This window comes from Acipenser ruthenus, chromosome 11 (genome assembly GCF_902713425.1).
Source record: "Acipenser ruthenus chromosome 11, fAciRut3.2 maternal haplotype, whole genome shotgun sequence".
Classification (NCBI taxonomy): domain Eukaryota; kingdom Metazoa; phylum Chordata; class Actinopteri; order Acipenseriformes; family Acipenseridae; genus Acipenser; species Acipenser ruthenus.
Genome location: NC_081199.1, coordinates 35,128,814 through 35,153,439, shown reverse-complemented (window position 1 = coordinate 35,153,439; position 24,626 = coordinate 35,128,814). Strand labels below are relative to the sequence as shown.

The window sequence follows — 24,626 nt, the reverse complement described above, 5'->3', positions numbered from 1 at the left end:
TTGCTTCTGAAGGCAAATGAGAGGTTGCAGATTGACAGCACTAAAGTTCACAAAAGTTCTCTCCACAGAGCAGATAAAACACTTGTAGAATCAATGTAGGTTTCCCAACACTTCAGGTTATTGTGACTTCACTCTCAGAGTTTCTTGTCAGCAAAGTAATGCAGTCCCATCACCAAATTCAAATTTCGTAATTTCAGGCCATTTCAGCACTTTGCTTATTCAGACCAGGAAAGACCTTTGCATTTAGATGTATACAATGTACCTTGAGAACGGTCTTGTTGTCAGATGATGGAGTTCTTCCAGCCCATAAAGCAAACTTACAGGGGTCTCCTTCCACATGCTCGGTCAGCCCCAGTTCAGAAGTCTACACATAAAATTACAAACAAGGTGACATTTGACTCTATTCCATATATAAAAAATGGTATTAAAAAAGCTAACGAAACCAGCTCTATGTACTTTTTAGATAGTTCATATGTTTTTCTAACCTAATATTTATTAATATTGACAATAATACTATTAATAATATTTTTTGTTCTCTTTCTATTCACATTCATTCATTGTGCAATTGCAACAGATGGCCCATATTCAGAAGGACATAGTCTTTAGTCATTAGTACATTATCAAAGTGAACTCTGATCAAGGTATAAAAATGCTCCATCTGTTCATGCTTTAAAGAGCTTCATGTACTTGTTTCTTGCTAATTACTGCAACAGGGGGGATGGAAATACAAACCAAAGTATGTTTAACATAGGCTTTTGATGCTACGGCAACTACACTCACTCATTTCTATTGAAATCTATTGATGTGTGTGTGTGTATATATTTGAATGAAAACTCACCCGCAATTTGTTCTTGTATACATATTTGGTGCGTCCTGAGGAGTCTTTTATTTCTTTGCTAAACACCAGCGATATCTCAAAGAGGAACAAGTGCCGGTCTCGTCCTTTCCGAATGAGTGACTTGGGATCCCACACCTGGAAGGAGTCCTGGAGGATAAGCTCACCCTGAACATCCAGGTTTTCATCGAACCCTGTCAGTGTAAACACGTTCACTTTAATACTCACAAACCCCTATCCTTCAGTACATGCAAACAAGATTCACTTCCTGTGCAGCAGGTATTAGCAATAGCTTGCAGTATTTTTAAAATTATATTATATATATATATATATATATATATATATATATATATATATATATATAGACACACACACACACACACACACACACACAGTACCAGGAACTATCCGGTTTATACTCAGGTCCATGTTTAAGAAACTAAGATAAGTGTGCAAAAAAGCATCCAGAAAGGGTATATAATGTAATAGATTTGGATAATCATACAATTTGTAAAACCTGATGATTCATTAAAAGTAGGCCTTGTATTGCTTCTCTGTCCTGACATAGAATCTTTGTTTATTTGTCTTTAAAATGTTGTTATTTCACGGTTAGGCCAGGTTGACGGTAAATGTTCATGTGCTATACATTACTGTGCAAGGGCCCTTCATTATACTTCCCTTCAAAAATCCTTCAAGACTTACCTTCAAGCATACTGACATGCATGGCATCATTAGCTCTTTTAGGCACGCTTAACATCACCTCCAGGCCATCTTTAATTTCCCCTTTCCCCTCTTCACAGCATGTTAAAAGTTCCTGTTGAGAAAACATTTGTGCCTGTTAGTCAGGATTATTCTTTCACATCATATCATGCAAAAAGACACATTTTAATAGAAGTGGTAGTATTGCGCATTTCTAAATTCTTGAAAGGTATTAGTACAATGGTGGTATGATCACACCAAAATTCTAGAAAAAGAACATTGGCCAAAAGTCGTTGTAAACGTAGTCTTAGTCGAGCAATGTTCTTCCCTACAATATAAATACAGTGTTTATGTGGTTTTATAACGAACAGTTGGGTTTTCTTTTTCAAAATTTAGACATTCTTTATAAACATACCAATATGCAGGAAAAGAGGAAGACAGGCAAGCATGCACTTTGATGTTGCTTTGAGTTTCCAGTGGGAATTGGGCTAATTAGTGTTCCCTACCCACTGACACGATCCAAAGCTTTTTTTTTTTTTTACCTTCAGTAAGAGCTGATACTTTGTGATTCTCTGAACTGGTTTAATTAGATAAGAGGAGATAGAGTTTGCCAGGCCGTGTCTTTGCTGTATTTCCTAGAAAAAATAAAAACAAATAATATATTACATAGATTACAAAATGACTTAAGGAAATGTATATTTAAATTCAATTATTTTTCACATCAGCTTCGCTTCACATCAGTTCAAGAGAGCTCTGCCCTTTAAACTTGGCTTATGCCACCACAATTTATAAATATTTGTTTTATTTACAAACCAGTTAGACCATGAGATGTTAAAACACGCAAAACAAGATGCAATTAAAAAGATTAGAATCAGTTTCATGGTTTTTTTTTATATTTGTTTTGAGTTGGTGTATCTTTTCTGATGTATTTGCAGTTCTGTCAGAGGTTTGCATTAAAAATGGAACAAGGACAGCATTACATTTGTAAACCCCGAATATGCATATATATATAATTATCGAGTTAGGTATTCATTAATAGCTTATTAGTATAGCTTTTGCATGTAATCTGAATGCAAATATTAAAGCTAAGGCGTGTTTGTGAGCAGCTGCTCGTCGGTGTGTCCCTTAGAACAAGAAATGCAAAAACAATTGCGATGCGCCATCTGCAGGATGAAAGGGTGAATTGGAAAACATCCAGATCCACATGTTATACTTGAGGGATAATACAATAATGTAGATCTTAAAACAAAAAAGATTAAAAAAAAAAAAAAAGCTTGTTGGAGGAACAAGTAAATAAAAAAGCAAGAGGCTCCCTGTTGAGCTCTCCTTCTTAGTATATTAACATACAGAAGTAAATGATGCCTAGGTTAAAAACAAACGGTATGGAAACTTGAAATATGCAACATGCTCTCAAAGCAGCCTAATATCTTGAAGGCATTCAATGAAGGTAACAGTACAATACTCAAACAATGTAACACAGTCATCAGGTTACATCACATTTTTGGAACGATACAACCCAGAAGGGCCACTTAAATACTTTTAGATTGAGTCCATTTGGCAGACCAGCAAACACTCTAATTAATGCTGAAAATCCACTTACATCAAAAAAGCTCCCAGCATGTTCTAGAATTAGCTGGCTAGAATCAGGTTTATTTTTGCAGTATGTGACATAGACATGGAATTTGTCTGCCTACAAGAAAAAGAGAAAAGACTACAGTTACAACAACATGATAGGAAAACAGATGTATTAGTATCTTTATGCCAGCATATTACAGGTAATCATACATCCCCAGGTATCAATGGTGTTCTTACAATTACATTTTTTTTTTTTTAACAAGTCCAATGTATCTCCCTTTTGAAGTCTTTGACAGATTCCAAAAATATTTTGTTGCAACAATTGCAAACAACTTCTTGATCGAGGAACTCGGTCATAGAACACAATCTGTCGATCAGTGACAAATTAGCCTTTTACTTAAAGGAGTGCTATCCAAGGCTTTCAAATCCAATTGCCTTACTAGCAACAGCAACATGACCACAGGAAAATGCAGATTTTAATTACAGCACTAAAGACTAAGCAGCAGCAACTTGTATTACACAGTAGTGTTGAATTACAAAATTCCTTGCATTTTGTAATGCAAATACGTAAAGAACCAAAACGCTGACCAGTGACAATGTTGCTTGTATTAAAAAGTGGTATGAAAATAGAATTTAAAGCCCTGGTTATCACTCCTTTCAATGACAGATTAAATGAGCAACCCTCTAACCTTGAAAGGGGGTGAACAGGATTAAGGAAGGTATATGAAAGAGCTGTGTTGGGGATGCCTGTGCTATACCAATCGTGTGGACCAATCGGAGGACTTAGTACTCCCTTACTGTTACCCACTCCCCTTTCACAAGCACTACCACCCTAAAGAGTAGATAGAAAACAAAAGATACCCATGTGACAAAGCAATGGCCCACATCTTCAGGCAGTTGCTCGTATTTTTCCAATTCTTTGATAAAGATGCTAGAATCAAAAACAGTGATATTTGTTACAATGTTTGAATTACAAACACTCATATAATTACACAATTTCAATAACGTTTGCCTCAAAAGCTAGATATACTGTAGAAAGACAGATACATATAGATACTATGATAGATAATATCTGAAGAAAATTACATTTCTGTTCTAGAATGCATGCCTGATAATATATAAATCTGAGCATTGACTAGCAGTATAACTCTCAGTGATCTCCTTTTTCCTGCTGTACAATATGTCCTTCAGTTCTTTAAAAAATAAATGAATGCATGTGTTCTGGTTTATATTGAATGACATAGGTGGGTGGAGGTTTTCACTCAGACTATTGGTTTTCAGGTGTTTTATTTACTTCAATTACTTTGGCATTTTTTTATTTTTTTTAATTGAAAAGAAAATGTGTTTCAAACCATAAATACTTTAAAGCGAGACTTGTATTTTTTTTCATAAAATACATTGTCAACATACTTGTTATGAAATTCATATATCTCCTGAATATTCCCAAAGACGATGTGTTCTTTATTCATAATTCCAGGTGGAATTTCTTCCACTCCACTCGTCATCTCCCAAAAGTATGTCTGGAAAGAAAGAAATACAATTCAAATTAAACTCAGTTAAAGCTGATTGATGTACATTTGTGTTTTGAGGCTCTTATTTCAAGTTCAAGGTTGCTGTATTCCTTTAACTAACAGCCACTATGTACTGTGTGTGTCTATATATATGCTTGTTTATATTATTAAATTATACTACTTTATATATGTATTCATATTTTTGTACAACCTACTGCCACAAGTCATATTGCAGGATCACATTGCATGACAGAATTTACTTACCTCTAAACATTCATGCAAGTCCCTGACATACGTCTTTTCTGTCTGAAGGAGTTCAGCCATAATGAACCTAGAGAATAGGAAATAAAACTATTTCAGGTTTGCGGAACAATAATTGAAAACTATTACCGTACATGTTTCTAACTTATATTAAATGTATTTTACAAGACTGGGAAGGTGGTTTTGGTGTCCATCTTCTGAAGTCTTTAGAAAAGTATTTCTATTCAGAAAATGCTTTACACACAACAAAAAGGTGGTCAAGCATTTTCATCCTTTTTATCTGTTAAATTGATGTGCAGAACTTCCCCATCCCCAGTTTTAGGTTAATTTTCTATGCGTTTTTTGTTTTGGGAGATTTGCTAATGCAAATTAACAAATGTAATAGTTTTTCAATAAATGATTGCAATCTAGTGCAAAAACCTATAAATGTATTACTACTGTATATTTGGTTGTCTTTGCAATAAATCAGTTTGGAAGAAAAATGGATCTGTTGCTTACAACCAACCATTTATTCTGATCTACTCATAACACATAAAACAGCAGGTTTCACTAACTTCAATCAGCATCACTCCTAGACTACCTCGGTGTAATTCAAGATTAGTGCTAATATTCGATTAAAGAGAACAAACTGTTAAAACATATTGAATAAACAAATTCAAGTAATAAAAATGAAACCAAGTACACATACACCAGATGTGAAGTATACTTATATAAATACAATATATTATACTTGAGACTCTACCTCAATTATACATTTCTTTTAAAAAAAGAATCCTTTGCAGTCTTACTCTTTCTTCCGTGCTGATTTTCTCTTCTCCTCGTTAACTTCATGGTTAGCATCCCGCAGTTTGACTTCAGGGTCAGTGAGACTAGCTGGGATGGTATCCAGCTCCAGGTCTTTATTATCCTACAAATAACAAGATGCATGATTTAACTCACAAACCTCCCCTTAAGAAAGCAGGGTCACGGTTAATCATTTTGCAAAAGGAAACTCAATATGGGTTAGATTTTAATGGCCATTTTTATAATAGCGAGGTTCAGACTTGGCGTAACTGGAGTAAGATATGTATGCATTATAGGAGGTGCGAATGATCACAGTGTAATGCTTTGACCCTTTTCTATGTTTGCCTTAAAGTTTTTCAAGTTGGGCTCGGATCTCTGATCAGCCCCAAGGATAGCCACGCTTCAGGATCTTGATCCAAGGCAGGGGGGAATTCTACTTTAAACGAGGATACTGGTTCCTTTCAATAAAACAAAATCAAAAGAAATCGAAAATGATAAAAGGCAGGAGACATCAGATCTTTACTGTTTGAGCAAAGCTGTCTGCTGAGAAGGTACTGGCAAGTGGCTGCTACAGGAACACTACGGGAGCATCTATTCCAGTCTTTGCTAATCCCAGCAGGAGTCCATGTACAGCTATAACATTGAAAAATTGGACATTTTGATATCCAACATGAAATACTGTACTACTATTATGGCTTCTGTTAGACTTTTGCAATATCATTTTGTAGTTTCTTTGATTACGTGATGTTAAATAAAATATCTAAATTATGTTAATATATTTTTTAAATTATGTCTCAATCCGAAAAATTCTAGGAGATGCAAAACTTTTGGCTGTACTGTAGGACACAATGCATAAACACCTTTTGAGAGTTTTTTTTTTTTATTGACTTGGGTTCACTGTGTGTGAAAACCGTTGGTGTTGCAGCAAACTATAAAATGAGACTATCTTTAAGATACAGTATTTCTATTAAGGTCATGAAACTGCATCTCTGTGCTCCAATACATTAAAATACCCTGCTAAAGTATGTTAAGAAGTCCTAAAAGTGCCTGTATAAAAAATGTATTTATATAGTTTAAAAAGAGGTTTGTTTTTTGTGCTAGGTGGTGCTATAAGATCTGGTAGGATACGACACATGTCAATGATCAATATTTAATGTATTATTTGGTGGTATAATAAGCAGAGAAGTGTTACTGAGATGTTACATTTTAATTTTAAAATAACTTCAACTAACTTTTGGGAATGTATTGATCTATTTTAATCTCATATTCTGATATATATTTCCTGTTCTAAGATCTCCAGAAATCCTTCTTGATTCAAAGGGGCAGCTACTGTCAAGAAAGAATGCTGCAGATATCAGATAAAAAGGAATCTCTCTCATGTGCAAAAGACATCTATATTTCATAAAGGCTGGCAAACCTCGAGAATCAGGTCTCGTTCCATTTTAGTACAGCCAAGTGTAGCACAAGTGGGAAGTAATTCAGAAGCATTGGCTCTGCTGGAGATACTAATAGAGAGCAAAGACTTACCTCGGAATTGATGCCAAGAGCTTTATCCAAGGTGGATCGATATTTTCCCATTCTCAATGAGAAGTCTCGGTAGTGCTTGTCCACAGTTGCAACCCATTTCTTAAGTTCGATAACGTGAACATGTCCTTTCTCTACAAAGCTGTCAGCCAACTGAATGAGTAGCTTCACCTTCTCCTTAGTTTGCTAAAGTGAGAAAATATTCAGATTCCTCTTCAGGTTTTTTACATGGATCGGACATTATGAGATCATTAACACAAGCAAATAAATGATAACTAGCAAGAACCAACTAGGTTGTATAAGAACAGTTAAATAATGTTATTACTTTTAGAAATGAGACATTTGATTAAAAGTAAAACTAAATGTTAGTCAAGGAGACTTTCATCAGATAAAACAACCCCTATATTTGTTTATAAAACAATTTGTTTAAAATAATAAACTTCACAAAAATAGCATAAATGTCAAGATATAGCATTCTTTTCAGATTTTACTATCATCGGAAATATATTTTCAATATATCACAAAAAATACTCTCATGTTTGTAAGGGCAACCAACTTCAACAACCCATCATTTGTATCTATATTGTTTTTTTTTTTTTTTACCTTGGCTGAGATCCTAAATTCTCCATATTCTTTTAGGAGTTCCTGTGTTCTCTCACTTGACTCCCCAGGGGAAGTATGAGTGGAGAGGTAATACTCGCCATTTTCCTGGATCCAGTCTAAGGCCTGTTGCAGAAGAAAAAACGAACTCTCATTTTAAGACTCTCATTGACATTATTATTATTTATTTATTATTATTTATTTCTTAGCAGACGCCCTTATCCAGGGCAACTTACAATCGTAAGCAAATACATTTCAAGTGTTACAATACAAGTAATACAATAAGAGCAAGGAAGTTCTTTATGACTTAAAGACTTGGATCCTAAGTAGTACTGAAAAAAAACAATAACTTGTGAACATTTACAAAAAGCTTTCAGAAAAAATCACCATGTTTGTCTTATGCTTGCAACGACAAGAGCATTTCAATCTAACTGAATATTAGAAATGAATCCATGTCTGACTTGACTCTAGTTGCTTTACCTGTTTAGCGCTCCGTTCGAATACCACAAACTGCTGGCACTGGTCGAGTCTGCGTTTCTTCATTGTCCAGAAATGCAGCACCCTGTTCTCTCTCTGCAGGAGCTCATTCAGAATTGCTGAGAGAACATGTTGAAAAGGCACAGTTATATTTTCACAATCTGGACGCATGTGGGTACTCATCACCCGCATACTTCACTTCAGTGAAATGTAAACTTCAATAATGCTTTAGTTCTGAGACGAGATTGCATATTGTATAACAAGCTGCAGTTACAAAAGTTCAAAACATGATGGCTGACATTCGTTCGAATGTGTCTGTGTTTACTAAAAGATCTTCAAAAAGGCGATTTGGTCGATATCCACATAGCAAAAAACAGGTGTTACAATGCTAGCAGAAGCCAGCCATAACACCTGCCTGTGCTTGGACAATTCAGTTAAATCTGTGAGCTACAGATTTAAAATGCATCATCTTAAAAATGATGGCAATGGGCACAATTAAGCTCATAATACAGTTACTATCTCTGTAAATATACAGAGCTATAGTATTGATAGCCAGTGAATCACCAGTAAAGCTCCCACTCCCACTCTAATCTGCAGCACAGACACACACCTTTTACTTGCTGCTCAGGACCTCGGCTGTGACTTGCTGCTCCAGGCATGCTGAAGTTGTTTCTGTGGATGTATTTCAGGAATACCTCTGCATTCCTTCGTGCTAATGTACAGGCCTGCCAGAGAATGTTTTACAATCTATTAAAGCACTTCAGACAAGGAGAACTCATTGCCACGTTAATGGTCATACCAGACAAAACAGAAACTAAATCTCACTGGCAGAAAAACAAAAACACACACACACACTTTATATTACTTTAAACAACCTCTTAAAAAGTGCTTCAAGTATTTGATTGCCCTTCTACTCTTTTTTTTTTTTTACTTTATTTTAATATTTTAAAATCAGTTTAATATAAAAAGGTCAGTCTACACTGTATAGTACTAGATATTGAATCAAAGCAGAACTGCAGTGTGGTAAGGGTTAGAATCTCAGCACAGGACTGTACCTTAAGGAAAGCTTCCTTCTGCTCCAGGTGTTTGCTAATCAGAGGGAGGACATGGTCAGTCTCAGCGCAGGCTCCCATTTTATCATGGCCTCCACACCAGTCCTCATCCCTCCGGTACTCCTGCTCCAAACTCTCCAGTACACTGCATACCTGTCAGAATCATGATTCATTGTACTGTGCCATCTCCTTTCAAAAAAACTTTTCAGATAGTACTCAAATTACTGCAGTAACTATATGTACTGTCTGCTGCATTACATTCCACAGTAAAGTAGCAATCTAGATATGTGTATAAATGGAGAAGGATTATTACTTTTTTTTCTTGTTATGTACAGGGAGACATAATCAAATCACACAATTAGAAAAATATACTTTTCAAAACCATAAACTAATTCACCATAATATGCAAATCATTGTCTATGCTTTGTGAAAATAATCATAATGGAAAAACTTGACAGTATCTCATGCATTTTGCAAACATAAGATAATGTTTAAGTTAAACAGACAAACGTTTCAGCAAGTGGGTTCATCAGTATTGTGTTCCCTGAAGACACCTTGGGATTTGTTTATGACAGGTAAGTGCATTGTAGTTTACAGCATACAGCTATGGCCAAAAGTTTTGCAGCACCTAGAATTTAAGGATTGAGACATAATTTAAAAAATATATTACCATAATTTAGATCTTTTATTTAACATCATGTAATCAAAGAAACTACAAAATGATATCACAAAATTCTACCGGAGCTATAAAAGTAGTACAGTATTTCATGTTGGATTTTGAAATGCCACATTTTTCAATTGTTGTCAGTTTTTTCATTAAGTATATGGAAAATACTACAATGCAGTATGTAATTAAATATGTTAACGTAACATTATTCAGCAGGTTTCATTCGACTTTATGAAGCAAAATTTGTTAATTCTATTCGGTGATGTAAAACCTTTGACCACAGCTGTTTATTCAAAGACATGCCTTATGAAGATAGCCCACTGGGTGGCAACAGCACTCACCTGCTCAGAGGTCTTATAGAAAGCCACTGATGCATTGACCAGTTTGAGTCGGTCCTCCATCTTGAGCAGGAGCTGCTGCCAGTGAAGAGCCACTTTCTCTGCACAGCCCCTGATGGCGTCAGGATCATAGTGCCCAGCCTGCAGCAACACCTCTGCCTTCTGCTGCACCTGGAGAGCACTCTGGTGGGTTTTCTGGAGAGAGGTGGCATGAAAGAGGGACTGTGGGGTGGACGAGTGTAGTTTGTGCAGAAATGCCAGGCGTGTGGTAAAAAGGGTGAGGTGTGAGCATGGGAGATGTAAGAAATTAAACAAATTTTAATTTTCAGTAAACGTGCTGGTTTACATTGCATTTTAGAAAATGGTTACACATAAGACATTTGTACAGTTAGTAAAAACACACTTGATAGTGTCACATATACAGTTTGTTACAGGTATAAACCCCCATCCATAACTATTAATCACTCAATAGTGTCAAATGTCTTGTACTGTAGACATTGAAAAAGACGAGTCGCAATGTTTGTCAGTCAATTTATTAAGTTTTTTAGCCTTCGTATTAGCATAAAAATATGGATAAAAATCAAATTAAACTAACTTTTACCAATATTAAAACACATATATGCAACAGTCTTGTCACTCATTTCCTGGCAACATTGAACTGTTCTTCAAATCACTGGCATCTGAGTCTGGAAGTAATTGCCAGCAGGCTTTTGCTTACAGACATGATCATACACCATATATATTTCAGGCCAGCTAAGAGCAGCTGATTGGTCAGACTTTCATATATGTCTTGAAAACGACTATACAGTAAAGCCAACACAGTTCAAAACTGGTCAAGTCATAGCTGTTTTCTTTCCTTATTAAATCCATTCCATGAAAAGTATGACTTTGCTTTCAAACTACAAACATTCCTGTGCAGTTTGTTATCAGAAAAAAAAAAACTTTTAAAAAAGGTCAGTATACCCTCAAAACTAATACAGGCAAATAATGTGTTAAAATAATATATACGGTATAGTTAATATATTGGTCTAAAAAAGCTTAAACAGCATAGAGCATATTTAATTCCAGTATTCTTTTTATAGCTACCTACATATACTTGAATGCTTGAACATGCATATTGAAACAATTTGCTTCATTGTTGCAATTACCTCGATGGCCAGCTGGAACTGCTCATGCTCTCTCTGGAGTTGCTCTGCCTCAGACAGAGAGCTTGCATTCACGAGGCTGGCATTGAGCATGGATTCCCCATTCCGAATCCAGCCTAACACCTGGAAACATGAGCGAAAAAGCCTTTAAAATCACTGTCTTTCCAGAAGACCAACCTTTAACATTCTGCGACGAAGTCAACAATATGTGATTGCACCTTCGTCAAAAATAATCCTCAAACAGCTCTACTGGGGCCACCGTGTAATTATGTTTCAAGGGTTTATTAAATATCTTTAGGAAAGTTAGCAGCAGTAAAAATCTATTTTGTTCAGAGATATTGCAACTTTTCCCCCCTTAAATCCTAAAAAATAAACAAGAATGTTCCTGCTGCTAACAGCGCTTGCTTTCTATTTATTTTTATTTTTTTGCAGAAGGCAGTGCGTGGAATTTATTGAATTTAGATTGTGAAAATGTTTTGTATAAAATGCACCACTGAGGGTTCTACATAATTAGTAACATTGGAGGAAATTCACAAAACCTTTTCCTCAAGTGTCATAAGCACCATTTTGTTTGAAATTAGACCCTCATTGAAGTTAATGAAATACATTTAATTCAAGAGTCTTTAGATATTATTGTTTGAGTGAGTCCACACAGTGAAGTGTTTTGCTCTTTTCAGAAGAAAATGTGTGATTGACAGATAAAAACCGATAAAACAGTACTACAAAAAAAAAAGACCTTTCCGTGCTGTATGGCAATGTCTCTCATTCCTGACTTGTACCTATCACCGATTCATTCGAATGCTTTGAACCCACCCCAACTACTGAGTGGCAGCAAATATTGGAGACCCCACTTGCAAGATTTAAAAAACAAGAGTACAATTACAGTACAAGTGTTCATGGGATAAAGCTATATTACAGTTAGACAGTGAGATTTTAAAACAGAGTTGCAAATTTTGGCAAAATGTTAAAAAAAATGCCGATACACACAAAAACCCCAGAAGAATGTCCCCGTGACCATAGGGATTTCGTTGCGGAAGACAAAAAAGGAACTAAGGTACAACTAAATGTGCAAGTACTGTCAAGTTACTACTATTGTGGACAGAAAAAAAATAACCGAAAAAATACCCGAAAACAATAATTCCATACAGTATATAAAAAGCGAAAGCCCTGAAACAAAAAAAAACGAATTTACATAAAACTCAAATAGTTCAAAATAAGCTCCGAAAAATGAAATTAACAAAAAACGAAAAACAGAAGCCCTACATATAATGCAGTAGTATGGGTACTTTAACTGTTAACGTGTGTGTGATTCAGAGGACATGATGCATGGGTTCCTCCCCTCAAATTTCCTTCCTAACAATAACATCTGCTAAACCCCTATTAATCCCAAGCCAAGAGCTTGCTCTCTGTCTTGCGTTTGTTTTCCACCATCCTCCCCTCCTCCCCCACTACACTTTCCTCCTCTATTCTGCAACTGTCCCCCTCTGGGGGTAAAGTGAAGTTCACTTCCCAACCTTTGAAGCTCAGCAGTCGCTGTCTTCGTCCTCTGCAGGGGAAGGTTCACACCAAAAGGAGGACCCCCAGCTCTAGACCCCCCTTGGGGGAAGTAAGTCATAAAGCACATCTCTCCTATTATCAAATTCCCAAGGTCTTTTCCTCTAAGCAGCCCTTGATCATGTCTAGTGAATTCTACTATAAACATCAATCAGTGTCTCTTAGGGAGAGTGGTGCATTGTTCAAAAACAGGATTGTATGGACAATTAAGATGTGTCCCTTTTGGAGTTATCCAATATAAATAAATACATCAAGATTGTATTTTACCAAGATATAACATGTTTTATTGAAATGCTGGTTCCCTTAAGAGCCAAAACTATATTTATTGCGGACAGGGAGAACAGCAGTGATGTTTGCATGTAAAGTTAAATCCCTTTATCTGATCAACTCCACAGAGGAATTTCAACTATCTGTCTTCAAAGCCGTCACTACAGTGCCTCTACAAATCCCCTTCAATGGTTTGCTCCAATCCAAGTGGCCACTTTACCCTGTGGTTCAACATACAAAATATTCTTCAAAGGTACTTGAAATTCCAGGCCAAGCACACTAGAGGTTACACACTGGATATGAAGGCATATTAGCAACCAAACTGTGTATATCATATTTTCATAAATACAATTTGTGACAAAGATGAAAGCTTTTAAACTCAGAATTATAAATGAGTCAATTGTAGCGGTGGAAACGATAAAAGGAAAAGTCACTCTTCTGAAATCAATTCAGAGAGGACCATTGTTTTATACCAACAATGACTCAGGGCCTTCTTTATATATTAAATGGTCCTTGAAGAATGCAGAAATCAAGCAGTGGCTGCATCTGTGGAGTGTACTGTAGTTGCTGCAGGTATTATTACTTTGCTTCTTAGGGTCTGTTTAGCTACAGGGAATGTTTGCGATGACAGCAGTAGTATCCTACCTGTTTGACCTCAGCTTGCAGGTGTCTCAGCTGAAGACACTGCTCTAGACGCTTCTGGGTCTGATCAGCATTCAAGTCCAGCTCGTGCTGTTTCTCATGCAGAAACTCCAGCAGTTCCTGCACTTGTGTTGCCAGGTCCATATCCTTATCACAAGTCAGCTCGATTCCTAATAGAAAAATGCAGATTACAACCAGAGAAACATACTACATGGCAGATGGCGGTATGTACAGCAAAAACCTAACCTAATCCCACTCTTTCTATTGTAGGAATTAAAACTGTAAATCTCCCTTGTTGGAAAACACCAGCAGGATTAGTATGGCATTAAAGTATGGCAGTGTTTAGATCATAAAAATAGACCCAATCAAACCCGTCAATAAAGCACTTAAAATGGTCATTGTTGAACACATCTTATATCAAGTTGTACTTAAATACAGCACAACTTTTTTTATAACTGGAAAAGTATAACATAATACATTTATTTTGTATCTTTCTCATCTGGTAAAGAAATGTCACAGTTTGGGAGAAAAACAATTTAAAATATAGCAGGAATCTTGGCAAAAGGGTAATATTTGTCAAGCTTTTGCTTTGTAATATTGTTACCATGCTTCATCTACACATTCAGCATGACATTTGGTTCAAGACCAAATAAATGAACTTTTCAGCAATCTATTTTCATGAACTATCATGCTTGCGCCTATTGAGATCATGCACGGTAACCAATTTAAATGGAGATGCAAGGGTTTTAGCTTTCCTCTGATGGTTAAAACATTTATACTATAATACGGATGAATGGGCGTAAGAGGATTGCAGCTTCTAGTTTTTCTTAACCTAACCTGAATCTGTTAGCTCCAGCTGCTGAACTAAAACATCTGGCCAGATAATACCACAGCCATCTTAACCCTTCCATAGTGCTCAAATTTACAAATGACGTTCTGTCTGTGTCACTGTCTCTTACCTGAAGCCTGGACCTCCATGATATACTGGTGCAAATCTTGACCTTGTTGAATGACCTCAAACGTCATGTTGCTCATTGCCAGCTTTCTCTCAGTGTGCCTTTGGAAACGCTGCTCAGCCAGGGTGAGGTCCTCTGTGTTGAAGTCGTTGATCTGTCTCAAGAGGTCTTCATTCCAGGCGTCTAGCTCTGCCGTTACCTAAAGCAAGACACGCCATTAAGTGTCCGATCTGTGCTCACAGGTATCGCCAATGATCTATTCCTTAATGCACTAGTCAAGGGCTAAAGCAGGGCTCTAGGTTCTCATATCCAGTTACTCAGTCTACAGTGTCAAGCATCAGTTACATAGCGTCTGGACAACAGGCATACATACACAAACAGTTCTGTAATGATATAAATTACTACTACAAAATAAATGTAAATAAATTCAAAGCTTTTTACCACTGATTGAAGCAGAACATTACCTATTACCAGTATAACCCTTTCTTGTACGTTTTAGCTCTGTTTTTAGATATGCGAGTTCATATTCCACAGACTTGCAGAAATGATACTGTATATACACACAGTAATATTGTCTTTAACTGAAATCAGGAAAACAATCTGCAAAACATAACCTTGTGTTATTTTTTGGGGTCCATCTAAATCGTGATTTTGCGGAAATCTGGGAAATTGAGCGGTCACTGCGAAATTCACCTCTTTTATGGGGTCAATGCATACCGGACAAGTATGGAGAGAGAAAAAAAAAAGAAACCTCGTTTAAATAAATTACTGCACAACGCAAGCGACGCAAACTACGTATCTTTCTTCCGTAGATAGGCTTTTTTTTTCATTCCTTCGCGGTCCTGTGTGCATTGCACTTAGGCAAAAAAAAAAGTACCTTAGACAAATAACATTTACAAAAAAATACTCCAAAGCGGTTAATGTTCTAGTTTACTGTTCAAATAACGACGATGTTTTAATCAGCCAATCGGTGCGTCTGTACTGGCTTTTCTGACAAAGTCAGTGCTGCATTGTTTTGATTTAGGTTGCTAAAATCTAGTTTCAGCATTGAAGTTAAATATTAGAAATGGACGACAAAGCAAAAAAAGCAAAGTATATTTCGGTGATTGATCATGTCAAGATATTTCCCAAAGAAACTGTATATGTAGATGGAGGTAATCAGTGGCACTGGAACAATTTTTAAAGTAGGGGTGCTGAAAGCCATTGAACAAAACTGTAACCCCTGTATATGATGGAAGCCATGCAATGCGAGGGGGTGCTGCCCCACCCCCAGCACCCTTAGTTCCAGCGCCCCTGGAGGGAATTGTTTTACATATCTTAATGTGTCTTTGGAGAAAATACGAATCGATCGTTATTTAGCTTCTGAATCACACATTAAACAAAAGGCTACTACAGAGACTGCTGAACAGAACGTAAAATAAACAGCTTTCAGAAAACAAACTGGAAAGTCAGCGCATATAGAAAGTACTCCTGTCGGTTGTAGCCAAATTAAATCAGTACTACAGGTACGATCTAGCACAGCCACCTCGCTTCAAACAACCTGCTGCTTACTTTTAAACTCAGTTAGAATGATAGACTCTGATAGGCACGTTTTCTTTGTTTTGACACTGTACTAATAAAATAAATTATTGGATGGGACAAATAACATGACAACGTGCTGCATATATGTCTTTCTTAAAGTATGCCAGATGCCCTTGGGTAACCGAGTTTTGGGACTGTTTCTAATCGATTTCCACATTTGCTTTACACTTCCAAACAATTCAGTGGATGCAGAACGTGCAGTCTCAATGTATGGGCAAGTCCACATCAGACAGAGAATGTCGGCAACAACTGCTGGGGGATGTTGCATGCTTGCATTTAACAAATGACAGCACTCTGTTTTAGTCAGGAAGCATGTACCACTATTTTTAGGCTTTTATAGTGCTCTGATATATTGTCTTCTTAGGTTTATTTAATGTTTAAACAGGTCTGCGGAATCCTAATTGTATTCCAAAACCTACCCGCGAAACATACGCACATTTACCGCAACTTAAGTAGACCCCTAGTTACTCTGAATAATTTGAATAATATTTTCTGTAATGAATCTGTCTTATTTGTGTAGAGGATGTATGCTTTTTTATTGGATGAGTGTTTTGTAAGGTTTGAGATTGTGCTTCCTTTTTGCCAGTGTTATCAAGCACAAAGGCTTAATGAAACTTCCTGGTAAAATATCAAACCAGCTAGGCTTGCAACATACAGGAAATATGCAATTGTTAATTATGGCTTATCTGGGCACCTCATTTCATTTGTTCTTTCCGGTCAATTAATTGTTCATAATAGCAATATTTTTTTACAATCAGGTTTAACTAACTCTGCACCAGTGACACAAGGACGAGTCACACCTCTTTGTTAATCAGAAGGACTAGGCTGCTGTGTTGCATGGTGCCTTCCTAAAGGCACTTTAGATGTATTCTATACAAATGTTTAGATATGATCCTATGGGAAAGGTTTGCTCATCTAATAGCAATAATCTGGACAAGCTGACCTCATTTCAGACATTTCCTTTTTCATCTCATATTCCTCTAAACCTTTATGCTTTCAAACGCTAGGTTAAATGTACAATGCAACCCTACAAAATATGACTTATTACTTATACAGTAAGTTTTATTATTATTTATTTCTTAGCAGACGCTCTTATCCAGGGCAACTTACAATTGTTACAAGATATCACATTATTTTTACATACAATTACATTATTTTTTACACATTATTTTTCACATACAATTAACCATTTATACAGTTTTTTACTGGAGCAATCTAGGTAAAGTACCTTGCTCAAGGGTACAACAGCAGTGTCCCCCACCTGGGATTGAACCCATGACCCTCCGGTCAAGAGTCCAGAGCCCTAACCACTACTCCACACTGCTGCCCTGAGTGTAGAAGGTGAATACAATGCAAAACACCCACTTAAGTTATGTACAATCACCATCTTATAATCGGTTAGTAACATAAAATGTCACAGCTGTAAAGATCAGAGCTAAATCGATTGTTCCTACTGCACATACAAAAAAAAAAAATACATATATGGCAGGTTCCTCCATATACAGTATTATGAGATTATGATATTTGCAATATTTTGTTGTAATCAAAGAATACAACTTTTTTTGTAACAAAGTCCATGAGATCCAAGATCAATACATTTTGTCTACTGAAGAAGTTATATTGAATGCTTAATGTATAAAAGTGTTATAACTATCTCTGAAACGGTAAAGCATAATCTAAGAAAGTATTAAGATTTTGTATTCCGTGCTGTAAAAATGACAAGTAGATAGCCTAGATAGAGTTAAACAGGGCCTAAGTGCAAACATTTCTTTCAAATCATTGAAATCTCAATATAAGACTCTTTCCGAAATATATTTTTATGAAGATTTAAATATTGTCTTTGAATGTATTTTGAGAATAAAAAAAATAAAAAAAACTGTCCACATAAACACAAAGACTTTTTTTCTAACTTTTTTCAAGCAAATCAAAATGAAACCAAATATTCCTACAACAAAAGAATGCATTATTTAAATAAGACACTGCAATTACCAGAAAGCCTGCATCTCTGCCAGCTGAGCCCATCCATCCCAGAGAGAGGGAGATGAACCCCCAGTATCTCCTGGGAGAACTCCCCCATCTGTTCGGTAAACCCCACTGCTCTGTAAGCCAGCTCTTACCTCAATGGTGTACTGCTCGAAAATACGAAGCTGGAGGAAAATATCTAACTTGATTTTCCTCTCATGGAAAAGCTCTTCCATCTGTCCCTGGGCTTCATCTAGTTGCTGCAGCACACTCTCAATGTGGCTGATGGAGCTATTGTGGGGCATCTTATTGCTGGACATTGCAGAGTCTCTGTGGCAAGGCAGCAAGATGGAAAAAAAGCAAAACATAAAAAACAATGCAGAAGCAAGAGGCCACAGCAGAAAGCCTTTTAATCTGCGCAGTACAGTGCAGTAAAACAGCTAACAAAGACGCTACTAATGCTCAGAATTTACCGACCAGGAAAATCCAAGACAAAGAATGTGCCCGTTTTCTGTACGCTGACATTTGACCCTGTCACACTAACAAGGACCTGAGGTATATCAGTCCACACTGATTGCATTTGAAACCTGCAGTAAGGACCCATTCAATTTGGTGTTAGATGACACAATTTCCTTTTTGAGTTAAGGCAGCACTCAATTATATACAAAAAGAACTTTCTATTACAAATGTCAAACTTAGGCACAGTAAAATTGGTTGTGGCTTCCATGCATATAATGAATATCATACTCAGCATGAAAAGGACCAATTTCATTAAAACAATACATTCACATGTTTGTGTTTCATGGAAATATGTTATGTAATACTGTACTCCACTTGTTTTTTCGATCAATGTCCAAATCTTGCTATTTTCTTCTCATTTAGTGGTTACCATGGTAATCTCTGTACTGTACATATTGTTTACAATTTTTTTTATAGTTGTATTAGATTAGTTTTTTATATTGCCCATATTATTTTGGACTGGTCAATTCCATTTCCCCATGCTTTATTTCATTTTTTTTATTGTAAACAAGACAACCACCAGCCAAAACGCCCGACATGTTCAGCCTGACAAAGATGACACGCTACAGCAGCTGAGATCAAAACAAGCAGGGTAGAGCATTGAAGGTGCTAAACTAATTGAAAACTGAAATGTAGAGGGCAGGTGAAGCACGGGCAGTGGCAAGGTGAGCGTCCCCTATACTGCTCTGAAAGAGAGTAGATTGGTCTTCATGCTCATCTAATCCTCAGTTAACAGAAATAGGTTCCCAGCTGCGTCAACCATGATGGATTGTGAAGTGGATACCTGTCTTTTCGGAACTCCATTGAGATGTCTAAACCGGTGAACCAGTGACCCAGCAGTAAAAAGCTTCACAATCCAGTGGGTCACCCATCCCTGGCTCCAGCTTATAATGACTCACCTCAGTTGCTGGATGAGGTCCTCCCCTTCCTTGATGACATTCAGGGTTGCCTCCAGCGTGGCAGTCTGCTGCTGCTGGAACTGCTTGATCAAATCCTGTACAGAATCCACTGAATCAGAGCACACTTCTTCAATAAGCTCTTTTTGGAGATCTTCCATCCATGTCCACAGCTACGAATAACAGAACAACCAAAGTTAACCTTCTCATTCCATACAACTCCCCCATAGTGAGCTATGGTGCATAGCAGCAGTGTGTACCATATGCATAGCTACAATTAATGTTTAGAACATATCCTGCAGTTATTTCCATGCAACTGGCATAAAAAAAAGAAATCAGTGATCAGATTTGTCCCTTTTAGATTATTATCTTTTCTGTTTGTTTATTTACAGTGGCATTTACAAAATAGTTGCCTCTGCTGTATATGAATTCATCACAATGCTGTTTTTAACTTATTAAATTGTGACAGGCATTTATTACATCTGACAATACCATGTGACTCCTTGAAATCCTAATTTTCACAGCAATGTCACAGGAGTGTCACATATTGTTCCTTTCTAGGCGTACTGAATTCAGAACAGGGTATGACTCACTTTAGTCCCTTCAGACAATGTCCTTTTGTATTCGATTTCCTTTTTTGTAAAAAGTAAAAGTAGGTCCCTTTTTTTAGCAATTCATACTCTGTGAAACAGAAAACAAGGTACTTTTGATCACTTCTTTTTTTATAAACCTATTTTCTGGGTGTCTTTGCATATACATCTATGAAGGGGGAGCAAGAGAAAGCTAAAGTCTATCTCAGTTCACAGTTCTAAATGACAGAGGAACTTGGTCCCAAAAAACAGAATCTTACATCCTCAGTGCATTCACAAGTATTTTGTCTGGTCCATACCCTTCACTAACTAGGGGTCCTTGTAAATCAATCCCTAAATGTCAAATGTATCAATTCCTATGTATACAAGATTATACTGTATGTACACTTTACAGTTGAGAGGCTAACACAAAAAAAAAAGATTTACCCTAAATCTGAACAATTGCTAGTTAATATTAATAACCATTAAAAAAAAAACTTGAGGAATGTTATTTTTTTGTACGGCATATATGGTACACCATGACCAACAACAAATTTCACTGCCATGAAAACAGATTTATAGGACGGGAAGCTTTACAATTTCACTGGTTGTCATAGAAACTATGACTCTTGTTTGATCTGAACCCACACAGGATTCTCTCTCTCTCTCCCAAAGACATTGAGTGAAATAGGTCGCATCACTCGATTTTCAAGGTGTGGTATCCGAAGCATAATCAACAAGTACAGAGAAGCATCATCTGTAATTGACAAACCTAGGGCTGGAAGACCCAAAAAGCTGTCCAACAAGAATGAGCAATACTTGAAGATAATATCCTTAAGACGACAAGGGTTGAATTGACAAAAGAACTGGCAGAAGGCACAGGTGTCGTTGTCCATCCATCTATTCCTTTATCACTTGTGCAGGAAAATGTCAGAATTAAATACACAGAACCTTGATGCTGAATGTTTCACTTAAATTGTGAACATGCATATAAACCATTATATAAATGGCAATATAAATATAGCAACTGTTGTTGGCTGCGACACCTCAAAGGGCTATTCCTTACCACAATTTTAATAAAGTAAAAAGTAATTAAAAAAAAATTAAATATACAGCCACAGTATTGTCTAACCACAGGGAAGGTCGTTATTCTATACATTTCTTTATTATCAAAACTGACAGGCTCCATAAAAGATTCAGGTTCTTTGCAATTCAAATGAAGGCCTTGAAAAATTGTACTTTAGCCAAACAATCACAACTGTAACCATCTCTTTTTAAAGAGAATATATTTGTGCAATCTACAGCATTACTGACAGTAATTTAAATTCCCTGCAAGGGTTAAGAAGTTTATAGGACAGAGCAGCTTTGCAGTTTGAGCGGTTGTCGTGGAAACTGTCCCTCTGCGCTGAACACACTCAGGATTACAAATGTAGCTCTGAAATAGTTTTGTAATTTCAACCACAGAAAAAATATTTGACATCTATTTAATTACAACAAGTTGGCACAAAATTACACAAGGATATTAAAATGAACCTGAATACAGGCATATGTGATAATAAGGGGAAACAAAAATCAAATAACCTGTGTGAGGTTCTGCGTTAACAGAGGATTGATTTCTAAATTAGCATAATATACTAAATTAGGTAAGCAGGCAGGGATGATAATATTAGTATTAAAATCACGTATACTGGATTTCCTTAGGGAACTTTATTCAGGCTTGTTATCATGAAATTGTCTTTATGATTTCTAAAACACTACCATGCTTTACAGCTTTTTGTATTAAACTTACATAGACATACAGCATGCTTGCTATCTTTACATTACTCTTTTTAGGCTTGCATTAGGAACAAACAGAGAAAACTGCACAATGAAAAATATTTAAAAAAGAGAAAGATGTAATAAACGTTGTACTGCATTTTTATTTAGTTGACAGCATTCTTATGTGGGTATCAGGATTGTTCTTGTTCAGCATATTGACCATTTAGGGCACAACAAAGAAGTTATAAATGTCTACCACTTATTTTTCAGAGTGGACAATCTACAGCAAATGAAGAAACCCAGTGGAGTGAACATTGGATAATCAATGGGAAAAGGATTCAGTCTAAAGTGGGCTTGAGTCCTTGCAAGGGAATTTAAACTCACGATGAGAATGTGGTCTGGAAAAGGCATTGATTGATCTAGGTCAGAACTCATTTTCCACAGTGAACCGTTAAGGCAGCTGTCTCCAGCGGGAAGGAACGCAGACCTTCAGATTCTTTTAGCAGTTAATCCTATACATGCTTCTGAAGCAGCACTGCATGAGTTTTATACTGGACTGTAGGAAGGCAGTGCAGTTCAAGCAGTGCCATGATGGAGAAAAAAAACTGGCTATAAATAAAGCACATGAAAGTGCACAGAAACAAGAAATAAGTGCCATCTGTTTTATATACATGTATGCATGCATATATGCATGTACGTATGTATGTTTCTTCATTTCATAAAAGTTATTTATGATAAAAAAAAGTATTTGATAATCTAATATTGTAATGAGCATGTTATTAATAGTGTTAAACTGTTAAAATGACAGTTATCCATGCAAAGAGGTTGTTGTGTTTGAAGCTTAGAAGGTCAATAACAGCAATCCGGGCATTGAGTCACTTGAAATGATTGAGTTTGTAGAGAAGAAAATTCACTCGGTGCTCTGAAGCTGTTCAGAAAGTTTATTTTTTATTATTGTATCTGTACAGTATATTAACCAAGCTAAACTCCATTTCACACACTATTGTACTACTATTTTAGGATTCCAAGCATCAGTTTGTATGATATCTATACACAATGAACTAGGTCTGGTTCATTGTGGCATACAGCACTGCACATTGCTGCATCTTGCTGACAGTCCTCTTACACATTAATCTTTGTGAAAGCAGATGTTCCACTAAGATGTACCATCTTGTTTACAGAGGCGCCCTGTGCTCAAAGATGGTGTAGTTACATCAAGAGCTTGATCACATTCCTAAAATAACCGAAGCAATAAACGTCCACTGCTATCATAAAACTCACCACAGTCAAGGTATTCTGGGGATGAAAGAACAATACCAGCCATTTAATAGTAAGAAGAACATTCAGAAATCAGTAAAGCATTATACTAATACCCCCCTACAGTTTAAAGCAAACATTATACCCTGATTCTATACACCATTTGCCACGTGAGGTGTCTAACAAGTTTAAAGAAGTGCAGTCACATCATTAGCCTTAAAGATCCTTGGATACTCTCAGTAAAATAAGGCCAACCACTCCATATTTTTCCTGCATACTCAGCAATGTGTGGCTCACTTTAGCTAATTGCTACTGCAGTTTACTTGAAAACTAAATCAATATGAAGATAAAAACACAAATGCAGAGCGAATAAAAATGTAAATGAAATGCAAAAACTTACATCGAGTTGCTCTTATGTGATTGTGGACTCAACCTTATTTGGATAGTGCATCAAAGAGCAAACCTTCAATCTTAGAGTATATTAATGTTACTGAGATAGTACTGTAACATGTGTACACTACATTACTGCCGCATAGGAAACTAATTAAATGCCTGTGAATTTTTGTTATTTTTTTATTGTATATATTCCATATTCAATGAAATGCCCCACCACTCTCAGCATATACTGTACAATGCCAGAATAAATAATCATAACATTACAATTGTAACTACAAATACTTGTGGAGTGGCATCTAGTTATGGTGCAAAATGTTAAATCAGCCAAGTGCATGTGAAATGTAATGCTAAATATTTGGTAGGAAAAACAGATTTCAGTTTGATCACTTACAAAAAATCTTTTGCTGTGAATAAAAGTAAGTTACTGTATCTTCAAAAATAATTTATTCTAAATAACACAAGTTATATTAACCGAGTAACCTACATAGCCAGACAGGGGTTTACATTGAAAAATCTATTCCAGTATTATTATTCTAATCTCCTGACCAACATTATACTGCAGTATTAAAAAATACTGATCCGTTTGCCAGCACAAGGTAAAACTATTTCAAATTCAACCACAAAATATTTCTTGTTTTGTCTACTGTACCGATATGATATGTAGTTGTTGGCTTTTTATGAGCTGTTTTGCAATTGGAAAGGGAAATTTAAGAAGTGGAAAGCTAATGAGTGCAATGATTTAATTTAAGTACACAATTTACTCCAGCAATCAGTGCATGCATACATCAGAACCAATTCAAAT

At 36.2% G+C, this 24,626-nt stretch overlaps 1 protein-coding gene across 4 annotated transcripts in view; it reads right to left on the bottom strand.

Annotated features, from left to right (window-relative positions):
• Positions 1-24,626, bottom strand: part of LOC117426643 (kalirin-like) — a 168,510-nt gene that overhangs the window by 63,631 nt on the left and 80,253 nt on the right. For all 4 annotated transcript variants that reach the window (XM_034044457.3, XM_034044456.3, XM_059033817.1 and 1 more), the window contains exons 12-31: positions 19,848-20,017; positions 18,585-18,759; positions 14,890-15,085; positions 13,934-14,100; positions 11,471-11,590; positions 10,326-10,544; positions 9,321-9,470; positions 8,876-8,990; positions 8,269-8,384; positions 7,792-7,914; positions 7,192-7,374; positions 5,670-5,788; positions 4,885-4,951; positions 4,520-4,629; positions 3,971-4,040; positions 3,135-3,224; positions 2,077-2,169; positions 1,538-1,649; positions 839-1,029; positions 263-364 (exon numbers count right to left, since the gene is read on the bottom strand). In XM_034044457.3, the coding sequence (XP_033900348.3) occupies positions 263-364; positions 839-1,029; positions 1,538-1,649; positions 2,077-2,169; positions 3,135-3,224; positions 3,971-4,040; positions 4,520-4,629; positions 4,885-4,951; positions 5,670-5,788; positions 7,192-7,374; positions 7,792-7,914; positions 8,269-8,384; positions 8,876-8,990; positions 9,321-9,470; positions 10,326-10,544; positions 11,471-11,590; positions 13,934-14,100; positions 14,890-15,085; positions 18,585-18,759; positions 19,848-20,017 (2,688 nt within the window). The remainder of the gene's footprint in view (positions 1-262; positions 365-838; positions 1,030-1,537; positions 1,650-2,076; positions 2,170-3,134; positions 3,225-3,970; positions 4,041-4,519; positions 4,630-4,884; positions 4,952-5,669; positions 5,789-7,191; positions 7,375-7,791; positions 7,915-8,268; positions 8,385-8,875; positions 8,991-9,320; positions 9,471-10,325; positions 10,545-11,470; positions 11,591-13,933; positions 14,101-14,889; positions 15,086-18,584; positions 18,760-19,847; positions 20,018-24,626) is intronic.